At 43.1% G+C, this 22038-nt stretch overlaps 2 protein-coding genes across 8 annotated transcripts; both read right to left on the bottom strand.

Moving 5' to 3' along the window:
• Window positions 1-202: 202 nt before the first annotated feature.
• On the bottom strand, window positions 203-11427 carry LOC143325678 (cytoplasmic polyadenylation element-binding protein 4-like). 7 transcript variants are annotated; one of them, XM_076738931.1, is made up of 12 exons: window positions 11283-11394; window positions 9200-10316; window positions 8984-9082; window positions 8083-8173; window positions 6364-6414; window positions 5357-5380; window positions 4771-4947; window positions 4384-4473; window positions 4163-4281; window positions 3715-3829; window positions 3399-3580; window positions 203-3238 (listed from the first exon to the last, which is right to left on the bottom strand). In XM_076738931.1, exons 2-12 carry the CDS (start codon window positions 10259-10261, stop codon window positions 3011-3013), a joined length of 2238 nt encoding a protein of 745 aa, XP_076595046.1. In that variant the 5' UTR covers window positions 10262-10316; window positions 11283-11394; the 3' UTR covers window positions 203-3010. The 7 variants fall into 7 exon arrangements, with proteins under 7 accessions (XP_076595046.1, XP_076595043.1, XP_076595044.1 ...); XM_076738928.1 differs by having other exon boundaries at window positions 1586-3238; window positions 8083-8176; window positions 11283-11427; XM_076738929.1 differs by having other exon boundaries at window positions 1586-3238; window positions 8083-8176; window positions 11279-11394.
• A 3552-nt stretch (window positions 11428-14979) lies between these two features.
• On the bottom strand, window positions 14980-21560 carry stc2a (stanniocalcin 2a). The gene is made up of 4 exons (XM_076739882.1): window positions 21262-21560; window positions 19093-19235; window positions 18283-18494; window positions 14980-18052 (listed from the first exon to the last, which is right to left on the bottom strand). The coding sequence occupies exons 1-4, from the start codon at window positions 21398-21400 to the stop codon at window positions 17701-17703; spliced, it is 846 nt and encodes a 281-aa protein (XP_076595997.1). The 5' UTR covers window positions 21401-21560; the 3' UTR covers window positions 14980-17700.
• Between the last annotated feature and the right edge of the window lie 478 nt (window positions 21561-22038).

Here is a 22038-nt window from a genome sequence, read left to right as displayed (position 1 = left end):
AAGCCCCAGCCTATAAATACCTCTGACCTGATTCAGCTGAGGCCGCCAGATGTGCCAAAATAAAGTGCTGTCACACAACAGTGGCATCAGGTGTGAGATTTACCAGAAAACCTTCAGGCAAATCAATTACCAATGTCCTCTCAGAAAATACTGACACGAAGGGAAAAACCGTAATTCTTGTAAATCATCATTAGGCATATAATTCTTCCTCACAGCCGTTTTATTCGTTCAACATCTCACATTACAAATACTTCAAATGTATGCATACAGTTACAAACAGTTGGCAGCAAATGAATATATGACATTAGATCTTTGTTTTACTTCAATACTACAAACCAACTATAAAAACTGACTTCTGTATTGTAGCGGAAATTAATCAGGAAGAAAATATAAAAATTGGAACTTACATATAAATGTGAAATGACTTAATAAAAATCAAAATGATATCAGGTAAAAAAAAAAAAAAAAAAAAAAAAAAGTTAATAAATATAATCTTCCCAGCATACAATTAAAAACTATTGAAATTTTGCAATCAAGTAATACTAACAGACAAAATCAATCAATTCTTTTCATCTGAAAATGTGGAGCACAATACAGCAATTAGAAAAACTAGACACAACGAGTTTAACACATCACCCCAAAAATATAACAAAAATCTGATCAAAATGATAGTTATACATTTCAATTGAAAATATAGCAAATGCTAAATACATTATCGACCTAGTATATACAATGTTTTCAATCACAGTAGCATGGTAGTAGCAAAATAAGTAAATAAGCACAAAACTAATGTTTAAAAATAAATTCAGGTATAAATTACTTATTTTTTCTTGCAGACATCAGCATGAACAATAGGAAACAAATAATGTGTAAATGACTGCATGATTTATATGGGTTAAATGACTTACACTGCGGAGACTTGTTTCTGGAAAGAATAAGTATTGCACATAATGGCTCAAAGTTAACTTGCAACATTAAATCACATTCAGGTTATGTCCCAAAGCATGCCACATCACAAAGGGGGTCAAGTGATCAAGTCTCCTCACCTATGTCCTACTGAGTGTCCTCTACATTACAAAAACGCATCCAAAGTGTTGTCACTGTGTAGATTGCATAAACATCATGTCTGTGTAAGGAAGGCAGACTCCATCATGTAAAGAGAGGCTACAAGAGAGGTGATCTCAAAGAGATAAGGAAAAGAAAGTTAAAAAGGAAAAAGGAGATCTAGTGCATTACATTAGGTCCTGCATGAACACTAGCCATGTTATTTCTGTATTACATTATGCATGCCGAGAATAAGTAGAACTTACAGGCAGTCCCAGAAAGAGGATCTAAATATTCAAACAGCTGATATCCACTCCGCTGATAGAAGGGAAGTTTTCACATTGACCAAAGCCAAAACATTTACCCTATTGATAATCTTACTGACTACAGCTAGGAGAGAATGTCAGAATATATTTTCAAGACTATCAAAATCAGTTTAGAAAGGTCTTGTCATGCCTTAGGATCCTGTAATTATGTTTATTAGGACAGAGGAGAATCCATATATGACTGGCTAATGATAGCCTTATTTTTTTTTTTTTTTATCTACAGAATCACACCAATGCACCAGACAATTTTCAGATTTACCAGCACTTAAATATATAAAAGCTAATTGAAAATTATATTAATATCATTCATTTTCTTTTTTAAATTAAGTTTACCATAAATGCAGATCTCTTAGTAACAAAGGTACAAAATTATTTTTCACCAAGTGAAAAAAATGAGGTATTGCAAAAGGAGTTCTCCCATCTGTGAAAAATGTGCCTAAAATGACTATTGAAAAAAATATTTAGAAAAGTAGTGCATAATAAATGTATATATGTTCATGACAAAATAATCAGCTATAAAACACTGTACAAAAATCAGCAGGCCATGTATAAAATAATATCTTTATCTCTGTGACAGCAAATTCTAGCTACTACCATATCCAACCACAACACTTGTGATAGAAGCTCCAGTCATGGTAGAGCGTGCAGTGGTGCACCATGAGGACAGCTCAGGGAGACTGGTCTGTGCATTCCCATTTGTTTGTACTACATTAGCATGTCAGCTTCCAGTGCTAATATCCCTGACAATATAAAGTGAGCAAATACTACTGCCAATACCTGAGCCCTGAGGGCTGTGTCTTTATTAGCCGACACCCACAAACCGAAACTCCAGACTCCTCCTGCCTTTCCTCCGCCGTGCGACGTGAGGACACAACATTATCCTGAAAACCCTCAGATCAACATCTGCTTTTGATGACGTGTTTTAGGCCAATCTTTGGTTTGCCCTTTCTGGTTACAAAGTGTCGACTTTTAAACCAAGACCTAAAACCTCATGCCAGCAATCGTTAGAAATCAAGCGTGTGTGTCAGACTGAGGGGAGATTTTTGTTTTTGTGACGTGGCCTGATGCTATACACTGAGCTTCTTAAAAAAAAAACTCAATTGTCTGACCATCTGAAACGGTGTTCCTCCTCTGTTCAACCCAACCATTTGCACTCCTCAACCTTTGGTAAATGGTACAGTTGTTCTCTAATCCTGCAAGCAAAAAGTAAGAAAATGCACCCTTCTTAAACCCAACTTCCATAGTTAGTATACTGATTTAGGTATGATGAACCTCACTTAAATTTTATGTTACTCTTGACAACAAATGTAAGCAGCTTTGCCAGCTAACACGAAAAGAAAGTACAGTCAAGTCAGAAAACATCTAAATCCAAATCTAATGCATCCATATGCTCATGCACACTTAAAGTCAAAACATAAATGGGATTTCACTCTCTTCTTAGCATTTACTTCTTTTAGAAGGCCAAATTAAAAATAAAATGAAATAAAAAATAAATTAAGTTTGTTTTTGTTTTTTGTTTTTTAAATTTAAAAGAAAAGTGCATTTATTTTTCTTATCGTAGCCCGTACCCCTTCCCTAACTACCCCTTCCTCTCAGTCCCTCCCCGATCCTGCGTTGTCTCCCTCCCCTGCCCTCTCGCCTCAGTTCCAGCGAAAGGAGATGTGTCGTGGTCGGTCCCCTCCCTCCTTCACTAGCGGCTTGTGGAACTCGCGGCCGGCCCGAGAGTGGATGGCTGCCCAGCAATACTCACAGTAGTACTGCAGACAGGTCACGTTGGCGCAGAAGAAAGGAGCAAACTTCCCCCCGCAGCGGGTGCCCTGGCACTCATCACACAGCTGGTCATCCAGGACATATGGCTTCACTTCCACCTGAGAATGAGAGACAAAATGGATGACAAGAAAACTGTGTTAAAATGGAGGTCGAGAAAACTCCAATGCATGCACAGCAGCCTGTCAGATAGGTGGGAATTAATATTTCATGAACATCCACGCTTCTTTTTTAAAACCTGCAAACATCAGATGCACTCACCCGTTTATCTATCTCCCCGTGCTGCAGTTGAACAAATCGGGCACTAATGGCTGCAATGTAGCTTTGCTGATTGGAGAAGGCTACTCGCCCTGCCCCTTTTGGATACTTGAGTTCAGGGTCTGTGTCAATCCCAGCGTAACACACTCCCCCATACAGACGGTCCATGATCATGGCAAGCTCCACTGGAATAGCCACACAAAGTGAAACGTTAATGTGATCAAAACAATTTCAGCCTGCAACACATGTGGAGGTCAGCACACGCACAGACACACACACACAGACACAGACACAGACACAGACACACACACACACACACCTGCACGCAGGGGACGAGGGACACCTCCTACAAAGATCGTTTTCCTCGGGTCCAGTGGCTGAGAGCCGTCCATTACAAAGTCACTGTCATTTAGGTTCCAGGGCCGGATCTGGACCTACAAAAACCAAGATGGGAAAAAACAGGAAGCTCCTCTCAATCACGAGCTACTGCTTTGTGAGCAACATACGTTTTGGACTGTGATAATGAAAGCAGCTTGCTGCTTGTGTAATATGGATTAACACATTTCTTCAGTTCACCCCTGGAGTGAAATACCGTAGATGTACCAACCGATGGGATCACCACTTACACATTTGCCCCCCCTCTGTGCTGTGGGGCAGAATACTGCAACATCTACTGAACATACGATACACGAGTGACGGCGTAAACTGACCAAACAAACAGAGATGGATAGCATGCATGTAGCAGCTAAACAGAACAACACACTCACAGGCTTGTCTTTGATGGTGGGACTGGAGACACACAGGTACAGCTTGCCATCCTCCTGAATGCAGGCATCAATCAGGGCCTGAACGGAGCTCTCGTCTTGAAACAGCAGGAATGCATATCCTGGAAAGGTTGGACATACGGAGGAATGAGTGAGCACATTTTCACAGCGCTGTAGAGTCAACACACGGGCTAGAAACATAGTGTTCAACCGGTTTGACTCACCTTTTGGTGGAAAATAGGACTTGCTCTCTGCCTTATGGGGCCAGTCAACAAACAAGTGACCAAATCGGCGGAAACTGGCAGTGATTTCATCTGAAAAAGAGAATTTGGTCAGCAAATCAGTACTGGTTTTTAGTGCTCAAAGCCAAATTTGATTTAGAGTTTCATACATACAGAGTATAGTTAAATGGAGGTAGTAGAATTTACATCATTTTATGATAAATTCTCAAAAATTATAAACATACAAAACTAATGGATGCCATAAAAACAAATAAAGAAAAAAGTTCAACATTATACGTTTATTATTATACATTAAAGCTTTTCACCGACGAGGTATACGAGAAAACGAGAGCTAGAGAAGAATCATCTGCAGCCGCCACATGTCTGTACCTTCATCTATGTCTGGGGGCAGCCCTCCAACAAACACCTTGCGAGAATATCGCTCCACGCGTTCACCGTTGAGGTGGGGGAAGCAGTGGGCTGAACCAAGGCCAGCAAGCCCCTGGTCACCTGACTCGTCCTCTCCGAAGGAGCGCTCGTCCTCCATGGGGAACAGAGACGAATGGCCTGGTGGAGAGAATGATCTGGATTACACATATCGGTTCACCGCAAGTCAGGCTGAACCACAACTCTTACAATTTTGAGAATGTATTAATATTACAATGAGCAGGGAATTTGATTAGATGCAAATAAATTAAATCAAGTCAAGAAACACACAGAAAAGCAGCCATGAGTGCTATTTATGATGACACGATTTAAAAGCATGAGCATTATCACTATGAGGTCTTGGCTGGCAACCTTTACATCAGACAGAAACAGGGGCTTAAACCCTGACAATATTCAAGGCACAGTAATCAATGACAGTGAACAGGCAAGCAGACAAACACAGAAGCAAAACCACAAAGTCATTATTTCAGGACCCATTACTGCTTTCTAAATAACACTGAAGAGAACAAGACACATTCGCAAGCTTTACCTCGTCTTCTGCCATAACTTCTCGCTGCATGTAAGACAACACAAAACACTCTTGATATGGCTTTTCTTTGTTTTTAAAAAAGGCACACAAGATAAACAACAAGTCAAACAATTCATTTGTTGGATGGCCAGCCAACATGGTGACAATATCTTAAAGGAGCAGCCATTTTGAATTTCCACGAGCCAAAATGCTTTTCATTAAACACATCTAAACCTTTAGAGGAAAAAAAAAAGACATTCATCTGTTACATCTATTCTCACCTTCATCCATAAACTGGGATTGAAAGTGGGAGCAATAAAAATATGTGCTGCATAAACAAGAGGGAGCTGAAATCATTCATCATATAACATGGCATGTAATTGTACCCCAGAGTGATCAAATACCTCATTAATCACTTATGTATGTAAAGCAAACTGAAGGTGACCTGCATTCTTACTTAAGATTTCTTGTGCTGCACGTACGAGTGAAGAAACGCAGCGTGAATCAACGTGTTTGAAAATAAAATGCTCATCATTATGCATAGAAAAACTGATGACTGGATTCTCATTATCACTGCAAACATGAATATGATTACAAAAGTAGATCATCTGCCTTTGACGGCGTGTTTGTGGTATCATTTATTTGCTCTTTGCTGTCTCTGAATGACCCCGACAACAGCGTTATTTTCCTACTTTGCTTTGCTCTGGTCTCCTTTCAGTGAGCCATTTTGGACGTGTACCACAGTGACTATCAAAGCAGCTTTGAAAGGTATAAAACAAATGATACGTCTCGAGTCATTTTATGTTTTTACCACTTGTTTTATGGCATGTGGTTATGATGGCCAGAGGTTTCTCTTTGGTTGTTGTTTCAATGTGAGTAAATTACATTCAACTACATTTTAATGGCAATGAAGTGCTGCCTTTTGATTTCTTAAAGAGCGACTTTTTTATCTGCATTTGGCAGATCGTAATCACAAGCCCTGACTTCTACTACAGCCTTGGACATTTGTATGCATGTCATTTACATACCATTCATAGGTAGAGGCCCGTCTCCACCCTGGTGAGAGAAGCTGTAGCGTCCTACATGACAAAAAGAGGAGAGGCTTCAGAACAACATGCCATGAATGACTCCCAGCAGGAGTGATATTACAGTAACTAATTTCCCTTACGTACAAATTGCTCCCCAAGCCATTGCTGTTATGCTGAATAGCTGAGACAACGTGCTCTGTCCTATGTCTCAAATAATGCCTCAAATGCACTTCAAGTTATTCTTACATGAAAACAAAAGTTCACATTAGTGGAAAATCATATGCAAGAAAAACAGTATGAATACGTCCAAGAATGTGTGTTAGACTCAACAATTGTACAAATTCTAAACAGATCTTTTTTATTATTATTATTATTATTATTGAGGAAGCTAAAATCCCCTCCTGGCAGTCGTCTTGCCATTTGTCATAAACAAGAAGTTTCAAAAAAGCTGCATGAGCTGGCCCAGATTAGCACCAGTCGAGCTGGCTGTGATGGAAAAGAGGTTCATTTAAGATTGACTGCAACAAATCTGAAGTGAAATGTTTTATTAATGAGAGCGTTAGCCGAGATCAAAGAGTCGCTACAGCAAAAATGCTGCAGGTGATTGTTTTCATGAATTATGGAGAGTGAGACAGAAAAGTACTGTGATGTTCGACAGAACTGCAACCCATCTAAGTGGGTCTCATTCATGATGTGTTCAAACACTCAAGTTCATACTTTTGATACTTCACTTTGAGAAATATAACCAACGTTTCCTACAAATCCATTTCACGGGACAAAAGAAGCCATATTTCTTCAGTGTAAATGCTTTTAACTAAAGCTGCAATCAAAGTACAAATTTACCTAAATGAAGTACTCTAAAATGGGCAAATCAGTAACTATCTGATCCAAGAATCTATCCAGACATGCAGATGTCAGCTTTTGGTGCTTTTTGATACTCACTGCTATGCACACACTGTGCTTTGCACTAACAAAGCACTGAAGTTCAGTATCAATCAATACTTATGCTGCATTTAAATCACACTCTCTTGAAATTAAGATGGAAAATTATATACAGGGAGACATCTCACCACTGTCCAATACTAAATATTAAATCCAATATATTATACGTTTTGATTGGTGCTCCCCAGCCCTCGCATGAAAGGTCACTTATGCAGAGTATCCTACAGGACATCGACAAAAAAAACAAAACTGTAACATCTAATACACCTGGTGCTGCCGATCTAACCTCAATATTTTATGAGTGCTGCCCAAATTGTGCCTGTGGCAGCCTTTTTAGCATGTCCCAAAACTCGAGTGCCATATTGTCACCGATATTGACAAGTCTTGAATGATGCCGAGCCCCACAAGAACACATGAATCTGGTGATGCTTATGAGTATTTGCTTTTGTTCGTGCCATTAGTGTGTTATTTATGTGATCTTGCAAGATACAAAGTCTCATGACGACACGTGTATCTGTATGAACAAAGAAGTGTAATCACAAGTAAACACTCACTAAAACTGACTGAAAGACGAACCTTCAACCAACACTATGAGCATCACCAAACTGGTATTTACATTTCTGTTGTTTTGTTAACCCACAATCAGTTGTTAAATTGTGAAAATATCACTAAATTTCTACTTGCTGTCAAAATACATGAAACTAACACTTGTATTTATCTACAGCCTGCAGAGAGAAAAACTATCCTTTCCGCGCTATTGTTAGTGTGGGAACCAACCTTTCAAGGAATCCTGCTCAGCCCTCATAATGTCAATCAGTGAGTTCTCCAGAGAGTGCATGCTGAAACCATCAAAGGACCGTGTTCTCTCCTGCTGAAAGAGAGGAAGACAACAATTAGCGTCCTCACTTCCCACATCGCCATCTAAAGCAGCACAAGCTGCGAGAGCCCAGACAAAGTTTGCTATGATGCCAATAGTGAATAAAAAGCTGCAGAGTATCCCCGTAAAGGCATTCAACAGAAAGCACTGTAAACATAAAATGGAGTCCAGAGTGTTACACAAATCCCATCTTTCCACTGTATTTGACAGCATCAGAGCTAAAAAGCTAAAAAATGCATCCTCTTTTTTGCCCATTTCATAGCTATTCAAATCCTAAATGAATAACCTAAGGTAGAAAGATAAATTGGCATTTGAAACTATTCCAGTAATGCTATGATGAGTAATACATAACATGAGCGAGGCTGCTTCACTGTGTGTCTAAATGAGTTGAGACCTCACAGAGCTGCATTAAAACATAAGACTTCTCAAATCAGGACAAGAGGAAGGCCATGTGATCAGAGCAGATGATAAGACTGCTCTCGTTCACTGAAAAGATCTAGATAAGACGTCAGACACAAAACGCACACAATAAGTTTCAACTCATCTGTTTAGTTGGCTTAGTCGTCACATATCCTGTTTTGCTCAATGGCTTATTTGTTGATTTTGATACAGATGAGTGTGTTTAACAGGAATAACTTAATTTGCCCCTGAAGGACACACTGGCAAGGTTTCCAATTTGCTGTCATGTAGGACCGCAGCCCAAGTCGAGTGAATGTCAACTCAACTGAACTTAGTATTACTGGGCATTGCACCAAGTAGTTCCTGAAACACCAACCTGAATTTTACCTGTGATAAGCTCACCTGGAAAGGGTAGACACTGTCGCTGCGGCTCATACTGTCCTCCACCCAACCCTTGTGATTGAAGCCAGAGCTATTTCTGGGGAACTTCTGAGAGGGAACCTGTAGCACAGTTGGATGAGTTTCAGACATGTCTCCTGGCCAAAAGTATTGTGTGTCATCACATCAACGAATGCAATGAGATTTTATTATGAAATGAACCATGAGAATCTCATCTACCTGGTTGTTAGGAAAAGACTTCTTCAGCGGGGAGATTGAGTTAAGACCCGTCATCCCTCCACCTACCCCCCGCCGGTACTCTCGAACCCCCTGTGTGCCTCCCCAGCCACCGTACCCACTGGGGCTCCAGGAGGTGGATGTGGGAGTGGAGGGGCTCTGGTAGCTTCCCCAAGGTGAAGGGGGTTTGCTCTGGGCAGGAGCGAGGTGGGGCAGCTGGGTGAACGGTCCAGTGCGATGGGGATGAGGAGGGAAGGAGGGTTGGGGTGGGTGGGGGCTAGCTGGGGAGCGACGGTGCTGCTGAGGGACCCCCTGACCGTGTGGGTGGTAGTGCTGGGGGTGAGGTGTGGGTGGGTGGTGCTGGGAAACTGGTCCAATCTGCGGGGAAAAACTACCTCCTGCTCCGAAGCCAGGCCCGGCATGGTGGGAGAAGTTCTGGAACAGCAGGGGAGGTCCGTTGGCATTTGAGCCAGATGGGCCAAAGAACCCAACATCTTCCCCGACCACTGGAGACTGGGTGGATGGGACAGCAGGAGACCAGTTGTTAAAGCTGGTCAGCGAGGATGACGAGGAGGTGGACTGTGCACAGCTTGTACCCATTCCCAGGCTGTCTTGGTAGTCAAACCCGCTTAGCACGGGAGACTCAATCCTGAGCTTCTCCTTCCCACCACTACTCTCCAAGGAGCCCTTCTCCAATGAGCCGTCTTCGGGAAGAGCCCCCTCGATCTCTCCTAGGCCTCCCCCAGCCTCCTGCTGACCAGGAGACAGGGCCTGGGGTTGGGCCTGGACCTGAGACTTGTCTTGCATGTCCTGGAGGTCCAAAGCCTTGGACTTGTCTGACTCCAGAATCTCATCTTGCATGTTACTGTGTTGAGCTACAGCAGGGAACAGCCAAGCACTGCCCCCATTGGTGGAGCAGGTGTTGTTTACGAAGGAAGGGGGGCTGGGGGGGTTGGAGGGGTGGTGAGGGTGCTGGGGCTGGAGGTGAGGAGGGATCCTTACAGGGAAAGCAGATTTGTTACCGCTGCTGTTCTTCACCAGAACTCCAAACCCGTAGTCCCCCATTTAGGACACCCAGAAAATCTTCAATTCACTTTTGGCTTTCACCGTCTTCTTTATCCTAAAATGCGGGTTGGGGGGGGCAGGGAGGAGTAGGAAGGGGTGACAAAAAGCATTAAGGCTGTTGCACCTCAAGTTATTCTGGCCTATGATAAAACAAACAAACAAACAAACACAAAAAACAAGCCTCGCCAAACCCAGTGAGCGTGCTTTGGCTGCACCCTGTCTGGTCTTGTGATGCAATCAATGAGATTACGTTAAATCATTGACTCGCTTGGCCATGGGAGGCCTGTATGAAATATAACCCTCGAATAGCAGGCAGGCAACCACAGAAAACACCCAGCCTAACCAGCGTAGGCAGCTAGCAGTCCGGGCTGGTGAAGCTGACGTCTCCAAAGGTCGTTACGCAGCTAGCAGCAAGCTAACAGCTGCTCCGCCACCTTCCATGTGCCCTATTAATCATGCAGATCCCAGCAGTCAATTTCAAAGTGCGTTTATGCATTACAGTGCATCCGTGAACAGTCAAGCGCTGTGGTGGCTCACTGCACGGACACTTACCGAATAATCTTCCTTTTTCAGCAATGACCTCCTCATACGCAACCATTTAAATACAGGAAAATGTTGATGACGTCTCCTGTCTGTTCTGAATCTAGGGTAGTTCCCTTCAGCGAGCCGCTAGGCTAGGATAATAGCCGATACCGCAGAGACGCTGTAGCATATTTGCAAACCAGCCGGGAGGCGACAAACGAATTCAGCGGCCACGACGTCTCTCGAATTCCCAGTAACGTACACGACACCCTTATCAACGACAACACGGCGGAATTTTCTAGGACACGACAGGCTAATTGGAAATTGTGTGTGGCTCTTCAGACGACCTCGTCTGTTTCGTGTCCTGTATGTTCAATGTCACACAGCCTACCAATCCTTGTCATCATTTTTACATCTCGAAATACCGTAACGCAACTTCGACCGCTGTTCAAACGCATCGACAAACATGTGTATTTGGTAATATGTCGTGCATACCTACTTTCAGTTCGGCGTCATGACCTTATCGTTTTGATGTTGCCATATTTTAGCGTTTTCCCTTTTTCTGCATTTCCTAGGCAGCCGGTGTAAATGGTCTCCTCTCTCTTCTAGATGACAGCTGGACCAGTCGGGAGACACTTCCGTCTACAAGCCCCGCCCCCGTCATAATCCACCAGCCACTGTGTGTAAGGATTTCCCTGTAAAGCCCCGCCCACCCCTTCCTGAAATCTAACATGTGATTGGGTGAATACCTTGAGGTCACGCCCACATCACCCCTTCTCAATGAATGGCACATGCACTCAAGTCGTTCTCCTCCCAAATAAGGGTGCCTTGAAATCAGTGGGAGGAGTTGCTCCAAGGGAAATACATTAAATTTCTGTCTAAACCCTCAACTAAGACCAAAATGAGATATTTTAATACAAGAGTACTGTGAGCCAATGTAGCACAAAGGGTTAAAACCCAATGTCTAGTATTTGCAACCCTTCTAAATACAGATGAGTAAATTTGGCTAGGCAAATGTTTATTACCTCCACCTCAGCCTGTAGCAGTTGATCAGGCGATGGGTAATGTATCAGACAGGCCTGGAAAAAGCAAATGGATAGATAGATAGATAGATAGATAGATAGATAGATAGATAGATAGATCATTTAGTTGCATTTGGTTTGACTGTTATAACCCAAGGCCAAAGCAAAATGCTGCATAGCAATCTCATTAAAATAAGCTGCTGCTATTTTAAGCATGTGATCGAGCTAAAGAGCTCGATTAATTTTAGTCAGATCTGTGCTGTGCTCTGATCATATCACCATATCATACCTTCAGTTAGTAGAATTTAAATCAACATCTATATAAGGCAATGTGGTCTCCCTCATCTGACGTTTAGCTGCAAGTCAGAACCTGACATAGATGTGCTTATCCCTTTGCTAAAGCCAATTCATTAAAACCGTAATGATCATTCACCCGGAGAGAGAAGGGTATCCTTTTCAACAGAAGCACTCCTGTTGGATCTGCAGTACTCATTACTCAAGTGGGAGTAAAATTACTTTTGAAAAAGCTACTTTAGCAACTTCATGACCCATAACACAGCAACTGTGGGCTGCTGGATGAGGTTGTTTTTGTTCTCTAAAAACAGTTTTAGCAAAATCCTTCATCAAAATGAACCTGTAGTTAGGTAGACTTACTGGTTTTACAATGTATCCAAAAAGGGGAGAGAAAAAAAGCCCCCAAATTCAGCTACTCTCCACCCCAGTCTTTCAGAGTATTATTTTCTGCTTACTTGTTGAGTTAGTCTTGTTAACTCCAGTCCCCCAAGGCAGACCCACCCTTCATTTGTATCCTGTAGTAGAAGCACACAAAACCTCACCCCACTCCCATGTGCTGCAGGGCCTGTTGGGGTGGTTTAACAACACAACAGTGTGTCTCGATCTCCTGGTTTCTTCTTGAAAATAACAGACTGCTAAGCCTGGGTTACTGGTTTGCTATCTTCAGGCCAGTATCTACCAACTTGGTGAACCGTTGACCGTGGCTAATGTCACTCTGTTGACTTAATACCACCGGGATATGCACAGTGTGTGCATGTGTAAAGTTGTGTGTTTGCATGTGTACTGAGATCCACCATCTTGTGTAAACTCCTGCCTGCTATAGGTCTTTTGAGGCTGACAGTAACTCGAGCACAGCGAGTTGTGTCAGCGTTTTCTTGCCTGAGAGCAACACACTCTGTATTCCCCTGTGAAACTGAGCCTTGCTGCTGAGGTTCCACTTATTTTATGCAGCTAAACAGGTAGGCATGACTATTCATCACACAGTATATTCATTCTTTGTTGTACTAACTTTAGGTAGATATAGGATATTTATCTTTCTGAGGCCCACCAGTAGACACAAGTGGGGTACACTCATTCACCCGAGATGGTTCCTAAATGATTCATCCATGGAACTTAGGCACCCAGTCATTAATTCATTAGTTCACACTGGAGCTCAGGATAGATATTCACAAAGCACCCACAGCTGACTGTCTCAGGTTTCTCAGCCAGAGACACAGTCTCTCTCTCTCTCTCTCTCTCTCTCTCTCTCTCTCTCTCTCTCTCTCTCTCTCTCTCTCTCTCTCTCTGTTGCTGCTCAGCCTCCTCTCAGATGTGATCACTGCTGCCTCCATATTGAGAGGGCTCCGTTGCCATACCAACTTGCAAGCCAGGAGATTTCTGGTACAGCCATCAGCCTATTGTTTGGCCAGGAGGTCATCCATCTCAGACTCCATGTATTGTTGGAAGCTGAGTGTGACACAGCATAATTTCTCCCACATACTGTAGTCCCAGTGAACGTAGCACACTGAATCCTGTGGCCTCGCTTATCAGCACCCTGACTATAATGTGACACCAACCATGTGCAGGTGACAATGTCAGCACACTGTTTAGTGCTCGCACTGCCTTTTCCAATTATGGGTGGAGGAAGAAAAGAAAAATTACAATGCAAACGCTGATTTATTGCAGAAGTTATAACTTGTCCATAATAATGATGCCAACATATTTGGAAATTAAGATGTAATCCTCCCAGCACTGTCTTTTCTGTCTAAAGCAAAGTTGGAGTTGGAGACAGACTCGTTGTCATGTATCAAATGCATAGTAGCACTCGTCATGACAGAGCTCAGCTTCATCAGTGCAGTCCTAACATAGTAGAAACGCGTTGTTGGTGTTGTTCCTCATTAGATTGCTTGCAGACATACTGTTCATGTGTACTTCCTGTAATACAAAAGAAAGGAGGACAACAGGAAGTTGAGACACTTTAGACATCAAATACTATATATTTGATGTCTAAAGTGTCTCAATTTCCTGTGAATAGTTATGGCTATTAAAAATCATATATATTCTGTTTATTTCAGCTTTAAAAGTATCTGTAGCCTCAATCAAGTCATTCAGCTCACACCTACTAAAATTCTAATACTTGCACCTGCCTCCACTCGCCGCCTTTACGTCAATAAAAAGAGAGATGTCACCACCCAGTGGTCATTTGGTGTCACTACACATTCAGACATGACTTGGTAAAAGCTGTGGCGCTGTTGCAGGACGTGCAAGGCAGCTTCACAACTGCAGATACTGCAGAAGCTGTGTGATATGTTATGACACGGCATGTAACCCTGCGTCACACTGAAGACACACTGAAATAAAGAAGTCAAGATTTGGGTGTCAAATTTCCATATGTGGCCAGAGCAAATGCACCTCAGTATACTTGACTCTAGAATGGCTCAAAGCTCCAAAACAACAGCTGAAAGTCTGCCTTTCAAATCAGAGCACTGTCTAAATGTTTAGTGAGGCAATGTACACTGCTGGGGCAACTCATAAAAACTGACACCCTGAACACACCCCAAGCATTGCATACAATCCAGTGCTGCTGACGTAAATGTTTAGGTCTTTCAATAGGGAGGATATTTCCAGTCCTTGAAATTTTAATCACAGCCCGTATTTCACTGTCAGAAACTAGGCAGCAAGTCAAACGAGAATAGGGTGTCTTTTAACTTGTGTATACCTGAGACGACGAGGCCTTCTCTGCTAACCTGCTCCCAGCTTGCTGAATGTCTGAAAGTCACTGAGAGTTTTGCCCTCTTGTATGAATTCTTTGTGCCACAGGAATGTGCTTGTCATGACGTTTGTGCCCTGACATCATGAGGTTTCAGTATAAGTAAAAACTATAGTGACAGACACAACATGTACAAAATACAGACAAACATATTTTAATGATAACAAGATACATCTGACTTCATAAGTCCAAAGATATTCATAAGATCATATGCCCAATGTCTTACAGGTGACTTACAAACTTCTAGACCATGTTCTGTATTTTCAACGGTGAAAGCAGAGTCCTTGTGCTTAACAGAGGAAAACACATAATGTGGTGATTGAGCACTAACAATACAGGAAACGTGGTTAGTTTTATTTTCCTCTGAACACATAAAGAACAGCCATTCAAGCCACTACATTATTACAAAAAGCCATATCAAACCTAATGACAGAGAGCTGAAACAGATTGTCACTTTACATACATACAGTACATTCTCAATAGGATTAGCTTATGTCTCATGTTGGGATGTCACAGGAATCCCAACTTCCACAACAGAATAAAAAAGAAAAGCCTGAAAGCCTCACTGATGATTCAATCCCTTGGAGCTTATAATAGTGACTAAATGATTTGGAGGAAAAGCGTTACCTTACTCTAAGTACATCAGGGCAAAAAAGTGAAAAACCCCTTAACTGAGCCACAAAATCTGAGCATGTTTTATTTTCTTTTTGCACCAATCGCTTCCCAGCATGTGGTGTAGCGTGCTCACAAACTGCACTTCCACAGCTAAAGCATGTGACTGGCCTGAAATGGTCAAAAGCTTGTGTCTGCGACCTAAAGGAGGAAGAGAAGAAGAGTGCTAGGAGAAGTAAAGATGGAGTGAATCATCATACATATATATATATAAAAAAAAAAAAAAAGGTTGAGCATGTCTCTCTCCTTCTCGCTCCTCACTGCTCTCTGCCTCTCTGTGTTGCTGGCTCTTGGCTGTGGCCCAGAGGAATTCTCTGGTGGCCTCGGTAAATATAACATTTAGAATAACAGCGCCAGAGCCCCCGTGTGTGGACTTAACCCAGTTCCTGGGTCCTCGCTGTGTTGCCTGCGGCTCTAACGGGTAGAATAACAGGCCTTCATGTCTCTCCTGACCTAGGTAAGGGACCAGAGAGGAATAAGGGCTAATTTAGAGAGGCCAGAGATCTGGAGGGTTTCTGTCAAGCCTCGTTCCTGCCCACTGGGACACCACAAAAGAGTAACATTGCTCTTCTAATGAAGGGGCTCAATCTGGTCCTAAGGAGCATGTGGGGATACAGGACTTGGTGCTGTACTTAGTTAGTTGAGTAACCAGGGTGGCCTGAATAAAATATTCTATACAGTAAGGTCTGATTAGAGGGCGACTGCTCTGGTAACCTGGCCTTATGTCTTAACCTGTAGCAGTCCAACACAAACTGACAATCATCCAAAGTGCAAAATCTAAGACTTTTGTGGCTCAACGTCATCATAAAATTGTTCGTAAATTAAATGTCCCCATGACACAGTGTCATCCATTCACTTAAATCACAGAGAAGCGGTCACTGTGGACAATAACAAGTTTAGGCACCTTGATGTGTGTGATTTTTTACATTTGAGAGGACTTAGCATCAAAACTTGATGAAGCGTCCTCTCTTTGCTGCAGTTCACTGATAGCTGACGGTTGGATGGAAAAGCAACTCAGAGAGAATGTATAACATTTGACAGTTCAATTATGATTTGTGAACAAGAACAATAATATCTCCTGAAGCTATGAACATGGCATTAATCTGTAATGTCACCGAGACACCGTTTCTAAGGCTGTATTAACAATGAATGAGAGTGATGCGATACTTTCTGCATCCCCACGAAACACGTCAGAGTTGCACTATGAAACAATAGTCCATAAGACTGCGCCTGCTCTGTTCGCTCTCCCATTCATTGGTGCCCAGACAGCGTTGTTCGATGACATCAGAGATCAGTCTTGGCTCTCTTATTACTAGCTTTGTGAGAGACCTATCAATACATACAAGTGTGAAATAACTGTCCATATTCATAGTATTACATTTGCATCCTCTTTAAAATGGATTTTCACTTTAAGAATGCACAAGTTTGTTGGCTTGGTGGCCATCATGCACTACAATTCATATGTGCCAGAACTGGACTTGAAACCTGTACAATTTGTATTTAACCATCAAGTATCTATAATTATAATACACATTCCCACTCTGAAACAACAAATGGTGTATGTTACATATCTACAGACCAATGTGTGATGGGTGCAATACTGTGAAGAGAACAACAGACAGCACACCATATACTATGTCTTCTATAGTATATCAGTATTGCATATTGTAACTATATTTATACATGTTTATATAAATATAGATAAGTATATTTCTATGTACATTTTGATATTTCAACATTGCATAAAGAATAAAATAAATAATACAAATATAATCAAATCTTACAGTAAGTATGATTTGAGAAATGCTATATTAGAGCCAAAATAGTCCTAACAGTTGAAATAATCATGATAATAACAATTATTATTCCATTTAAAAAAAATCGTGGCCTACAGTCTGGCATAACAGTAAAAGCTACACCACAATTACCCTGCAAGTTTAACACGTGGGACTGCTGGAATGACTGGAGAGGGTGGAATAAGGACAGGAAAGGTCGGGGCTTGTTTCCTTCTGCTCAGTCTGACTGGGAATTTGTGTGTGTGTGTATCTGGAGAAGAGTGTATCTGTGTGTGCGAGGGTGTGTTTTTGTGTGAAGGTGTATATAAGTCTGCAAGTGTGGTTTTTTAAATGTTGTAGCGGGTCAAAGGGCGGGACAGTCTCCTGCGCTTTCACCTCCGGATGTCAGTGGCCTTCTAGGTCTTCCTGCTCAGCCACCACTTCGGCCTCTGGACTCTGGCGTCGTGGTCCCTGACTGCGATTGCGTGGGTGAGCATTGAAGCCCGCCTTACCGGGTTTGTCCTTGTCACCTTGCCGCGGTGGCCGGGGGTGCTCCGGCTCAGGGTGGGAGGGCAAGGGGCGGCGATGGTGTTCGGCGGCAGAGCCGGCAGGAGAGGGAGCCAAGGAGGAGCAGAGGCTCAGGCTGTCGCACAGAGCCCCCCAGTTCTGCTCGCACTGTAGCCGGACGCTCCGTGTCAACGCCTCCTTCACCTCCTCTCCGCAGCTCAGGAGAATATTCACCAGCTCCACATATGGACTGAAAAGAGAGGGGCAGATAACTCACATAGAGCTTGTGATTTAACATTTGGAACTACAATACATCTAGGTCTAGAAAGTGACAGGGATACATGGGATGGTACTATTACTATACATGGACAAGCTTAAAGTGGCAGAAGAGTCCAGGGAAGATAAACAATCAGAGAGAAAAGAGAAGGGACAGGCTAGAGGAAATATTTTCAAAACATGCTCTCCAGACCAGCCACTCACCCTTTAGGGAAGAGATCCTGGAAATGGATCATCTCCACCATGACAGCCACATTCTCCTTAGCAGCAGAGCAGAGGTTGTGTTTGATGTAACACTCTCTCTGGAGCTGGAACACCATCTCTTTAATGGACACACACTTCCTGCTGATACAACTGAACTTGTGCCGTAGCCCATGCGCCATACACTTCAGAGCATCCTTGATGAAGGACTTCCCCTACATGAACACAGACACATAACTGTTGAGCAAACTCTTGAGACAGAGTTGTTGTCTCCTGTATTACTTATAGGTTTTGGTTCTCTGGAGATGTGTGCACCTGTTTCAGCAGTGTTGGAGTGCATACTCTTTGTGAATTTGCAAATGCATGCTTCTAATACAGAATAGGGTGATGGAATTCTGCATGAATAGCAATGAATCGTGTAAGTCTTCTTTGTCTGCCATAGATGTAGGTTCCTAGCATGTAACACATATTAAGGGCCCAGTCAGGCCTGGCTTGGCAGGGCTTCAGCTTCCACTATGTATGAAAAGGGAGCTAACTGGGCTTCTGGCCAACTGGCTCATGACACTTGGTCCTAACTGTACATGGACCAGTCCACTGAGAGAGAGGTGAGCTTACCAAGAGAGGAAAAGACATTATGTGATGTGTGCAAGTACTACGGCACTTCTAGAAAAACTGATAAGTATGTAGGGAAAAAAAAGCACAAGTAAATAAATCTGCTCATGGATGAAGAGGGTGGGGCAGTGAATCAGTGAAAGGGAAAAGGAATGTTGCCTCTGGTTATACCATTTTTGCAAAAACAGACTAGTTTAGTACCTGAGAGTCAAATTTGCCAGCGTTGTGCAGGAACGTCATGCAGATTTCCTGTAGCCCTCGTATCTCGCAGGAGTTATTCTCAAAGCACTCAAACACACCACAGCCGACATCCCCTGCACTCACCAGGCAGTGCTGGATCTCAGCTGGAAAGAGAGAACAGGTTAGGGGAGGGACCTTATCATCTGTTCACAGCAGAGACGGCAGCAGATAGTTACAGGCGTGTTGGCAATGAAGACCATACGGCTTGAAGGCAAAACTCCACTTCAGCACTGATTGCTGCGCGAAATCACAAAGCTGATGTGGCGCATAGCTATTTCCACAGACACAGGCGGTCGTTCGTGTGTTCATGACCTAGAGCCTGAGAGAGAAAGGGGGATGCAGGGTGGTGGTGGTGGGGGGGAGAAGTCTAATTTCCCAAGCTGAGAGGTTCCTGCAGAGGAACACTTGGTGACAGATATTACTGTGTCATTCTGCACCACAATCCAGCACTGCCTAGCACTGAGATGGGATGGTGCATTGCAGATACAGCCTTAACTTGTGGAGGAAACACAAATGCAGTCATTTCTATTGCCTGTCAACTAAATGGGCATCAACAAGTTTCTCCTTATTGCATTTGAAGATGAGCTGAGACACTCAAATAAGGTCATTAAAAAGGTGCATTGTTAGCTACATGGGGGTGGGGGTGGGGGCAACAGCAGCGATACAGTCAAAAAATATCTAAGTATATATATTTTATGTGTGAAGACATAATATCAGCTCCTATAAAACAAATGACTGAAGACAGAAATTACCAGGAGAAAGTCTCTGTTTTAATCCCAAACTGCTCTACGAGCATGCATTACCAGACATCTAAATACCAGAAGGGAGCCCGTCACAGAAACGGCTGCTCACCCTACGTGACATCGTTGAGAGTGTTTCATTCTTAAGTTAATATGACAAATTACATGTTGTGTTGGGAGCCAGCAGGCCGCATAGTGTTTCACGTTGGCTATGAAAACCCAAACTGTTGACCCAAGTAGAACATAATTACAAGCGTGATTTGTCTTGGAGCTGATAACTGATGCGCGCAAGAATATTTATTCCCTCAGTCGGAGGTGCGCGCCGGTTGCGTAAAGAACACCGTCTTGACCACAGAAAACAATTTCAGTGTGACTTATTCGAAAATCACGGTTGTCAACAAAGAACCTCTGTTGGGGGGCAGTAGTAGGGGGGGTGGGGGGGGAAGAGCTGCTGCGGGGTTTGTAGGCACAGAGTTGAACTTTAGTGCGCAAGAAAAGTGAGCCGCTGTCAGCAGTGCTTGTTTTGGCATCATGGGAATGTGCTTGGATCGTACGAGCTTGGCCGCAACGTGCATTGAATTACACAGTGGTGTGACCAGGGTCTCTGCTGTGAAACCTGCATTGGAGTTTGTCCCTATTTTTCAGCGTGGAAGCGAGATAACAATTATGCTGTAACATTTTGACATAGGCTCACATGGTGGGTCGCCAGTCATGCTGTGTATGAGGAAAAAAAAAAAATCTGCCAATGTGAACGACAAGTTTCTGGGAAGAGACAGCACTCCAGCGTGGTGTTAGTGCTTTGTGTTAATAAGGCAGACCACGCTTGTCTTTTTGTGGTATTTAAGCTCGATTTCCATGGAGGATTGGTTCAATAAATAAACCTACCTTCGGCGCTGACCAACCAACACGCTACTACAACCAGAACTGCTCTACTAACCTGCTTGCACACATCACCCAGCATTCATTTTCCAGAGACAGCCTTCAGCCAACACATGCAAAAGCCAGATTTCCTGCAGAAAACCTGAAACTGTTACCTATAACTCAGGCACATACGTACACCAACGCGCACGCACACCTAGATGCGCGGCAGTATACATTACCTATTACCTTGTGCCATTCTATTAATAGTTTACTAACATATTGAATTTCTGTCCGAGAGTATTTACAAGATATCGTCTATCTGAGTAAAAAGGGTCAGGGGTGCGCACCGCAGCGCCGGGATTTAAGTTAAAAACAGCGGATTGCTCAAATCGCCCGGACGAGTCCCCAGCATGGTTTTAATTTGCAGCCACAGAAACACGTGTACGGACAAACCCCGCGTAGATGTGTGAGCAGCTGCAGCAACCAATAAACCTCCACATTCTTATCTCCAATGACACTTATTTCTTACCTGTATTCTGCAGGGAGAGCCGTCCTTTCTGGCTCGCAGGCTTCTCCGGGAGGCTGTCGTGGATATCAATATTATCCGATCCCACCACTTGCTCCAGCACTGACAAAACCAGCAGCGCCACGGCCAGTTTGACCAACATTGCGTCTCCGACAGCGCGCTTCGATTCCCAGTAAAGATCCGGCTGTGTGGGAGTGTGTGTGCGTGTGTGTGTGTGTGTGTGTGTGAGCGTTCACCTTGGATCAGTGATCAGCGCAGCTGCGGCTTGATGTCTTACGGGGCAGCTGTGGGACTGAATGCATGAGCTGGAAGGGATGCTGCCTATATTTCTCAGAGCCCCGGGTGTCAATTTGGATGAAGGAGTTAAGCAGGTGTTGTCGGTTGGGGCTTCACAACCAATCAGAGACGCAGACATCCACGTCCAAGGTTTTAGGGGAGTGTCCAGTGAAAGTCCCCTTTTTGCAATAAAACTGGCGCCATAAAGCAATATTCACGAGTAAGTTGACTGTGACAGCTCTGAGATGAGTGTTTCAGAAACCAAATCTGCAAAAGTCAACCGTATACTGTCCAATATAGACCTCTAACAACACACAAAGACATTATTATAATCTTTCAGCAGCCCATACGTTTTGCATACATTCCAAGATAACTGTAACTGTTTGTTGCAGCAGTGAAAAGTCAATAGAAAGTCTGTTTTTGCCATCAAACTGGAGCAATTATTGAGGCTACAAGGCTAAGTATGAGAGCAGTGGGAGGATGAAAAAATACCATGCTTGCCAA

Source organism: Chaetodon auriga, chromosome 9 (genome assembly GCF_051107435.1).
Source record: "Chaetodon auriga isolate fChaAug3 chromosome 9, fChaAug3.hap1, whole genome shotgun sequence".
Lineage (NCBI taxonomy): Eukaryota > Metazoa > Chordata > Actinopteri > Chaetodontiformes > Chaetodontidae > Chaetodon > Chaetodon auriga.
The sequence above is the reverse complement of the archived record's forward strand: the minus strand, read 5'-3'. Positions and strand labels throughout refer to the sequence as shown.

Coding starts and splice junctions, on each gene's coding strand:
- LOC143325678 (XM_076738928.1), bottom strand. CDS start 10,261: ATGGGGGACTACGGGTTTGGAGTTCTGGTGAAGAACAGCAGCGGTAAC. Junction 4,948..5,356: donor AAGTTATGGCAGAAGACGAG/GTAAAGCTTGCG, acceptor TCTCTCCACCAG/GCCATTCGTCTCTGTTCCCC. Junction 4,474..4,770: donor GCCCCCAGACATAGATGAAG/GTACAGACATGT, acceptor TCTCTTTTTCAG/ATGAAATCACTGCCAGTTTC.
- stc2a (XM_076739882.1), bottom strand. CDS start 21,400: ATGTTGGTCAAACTGGCCGTGGCGCTGCTGGTTTTGTCAGTGCTGGAG. Junction 19,236..21,261: donor GCTCTCCCTGCAGAATACAG/GTAAGAAATAAG, acceptor CTCTCTTTCCAG/CTGAGATCCAGCACTGCCTG. Junction 18,053..18,282: donor CAGGATCTCTTCCCTAAAGG/GTGAGTGGCTGG, acceptor CTCTCTTTTCAG/TCCATATGTGGAGCTGGTGA.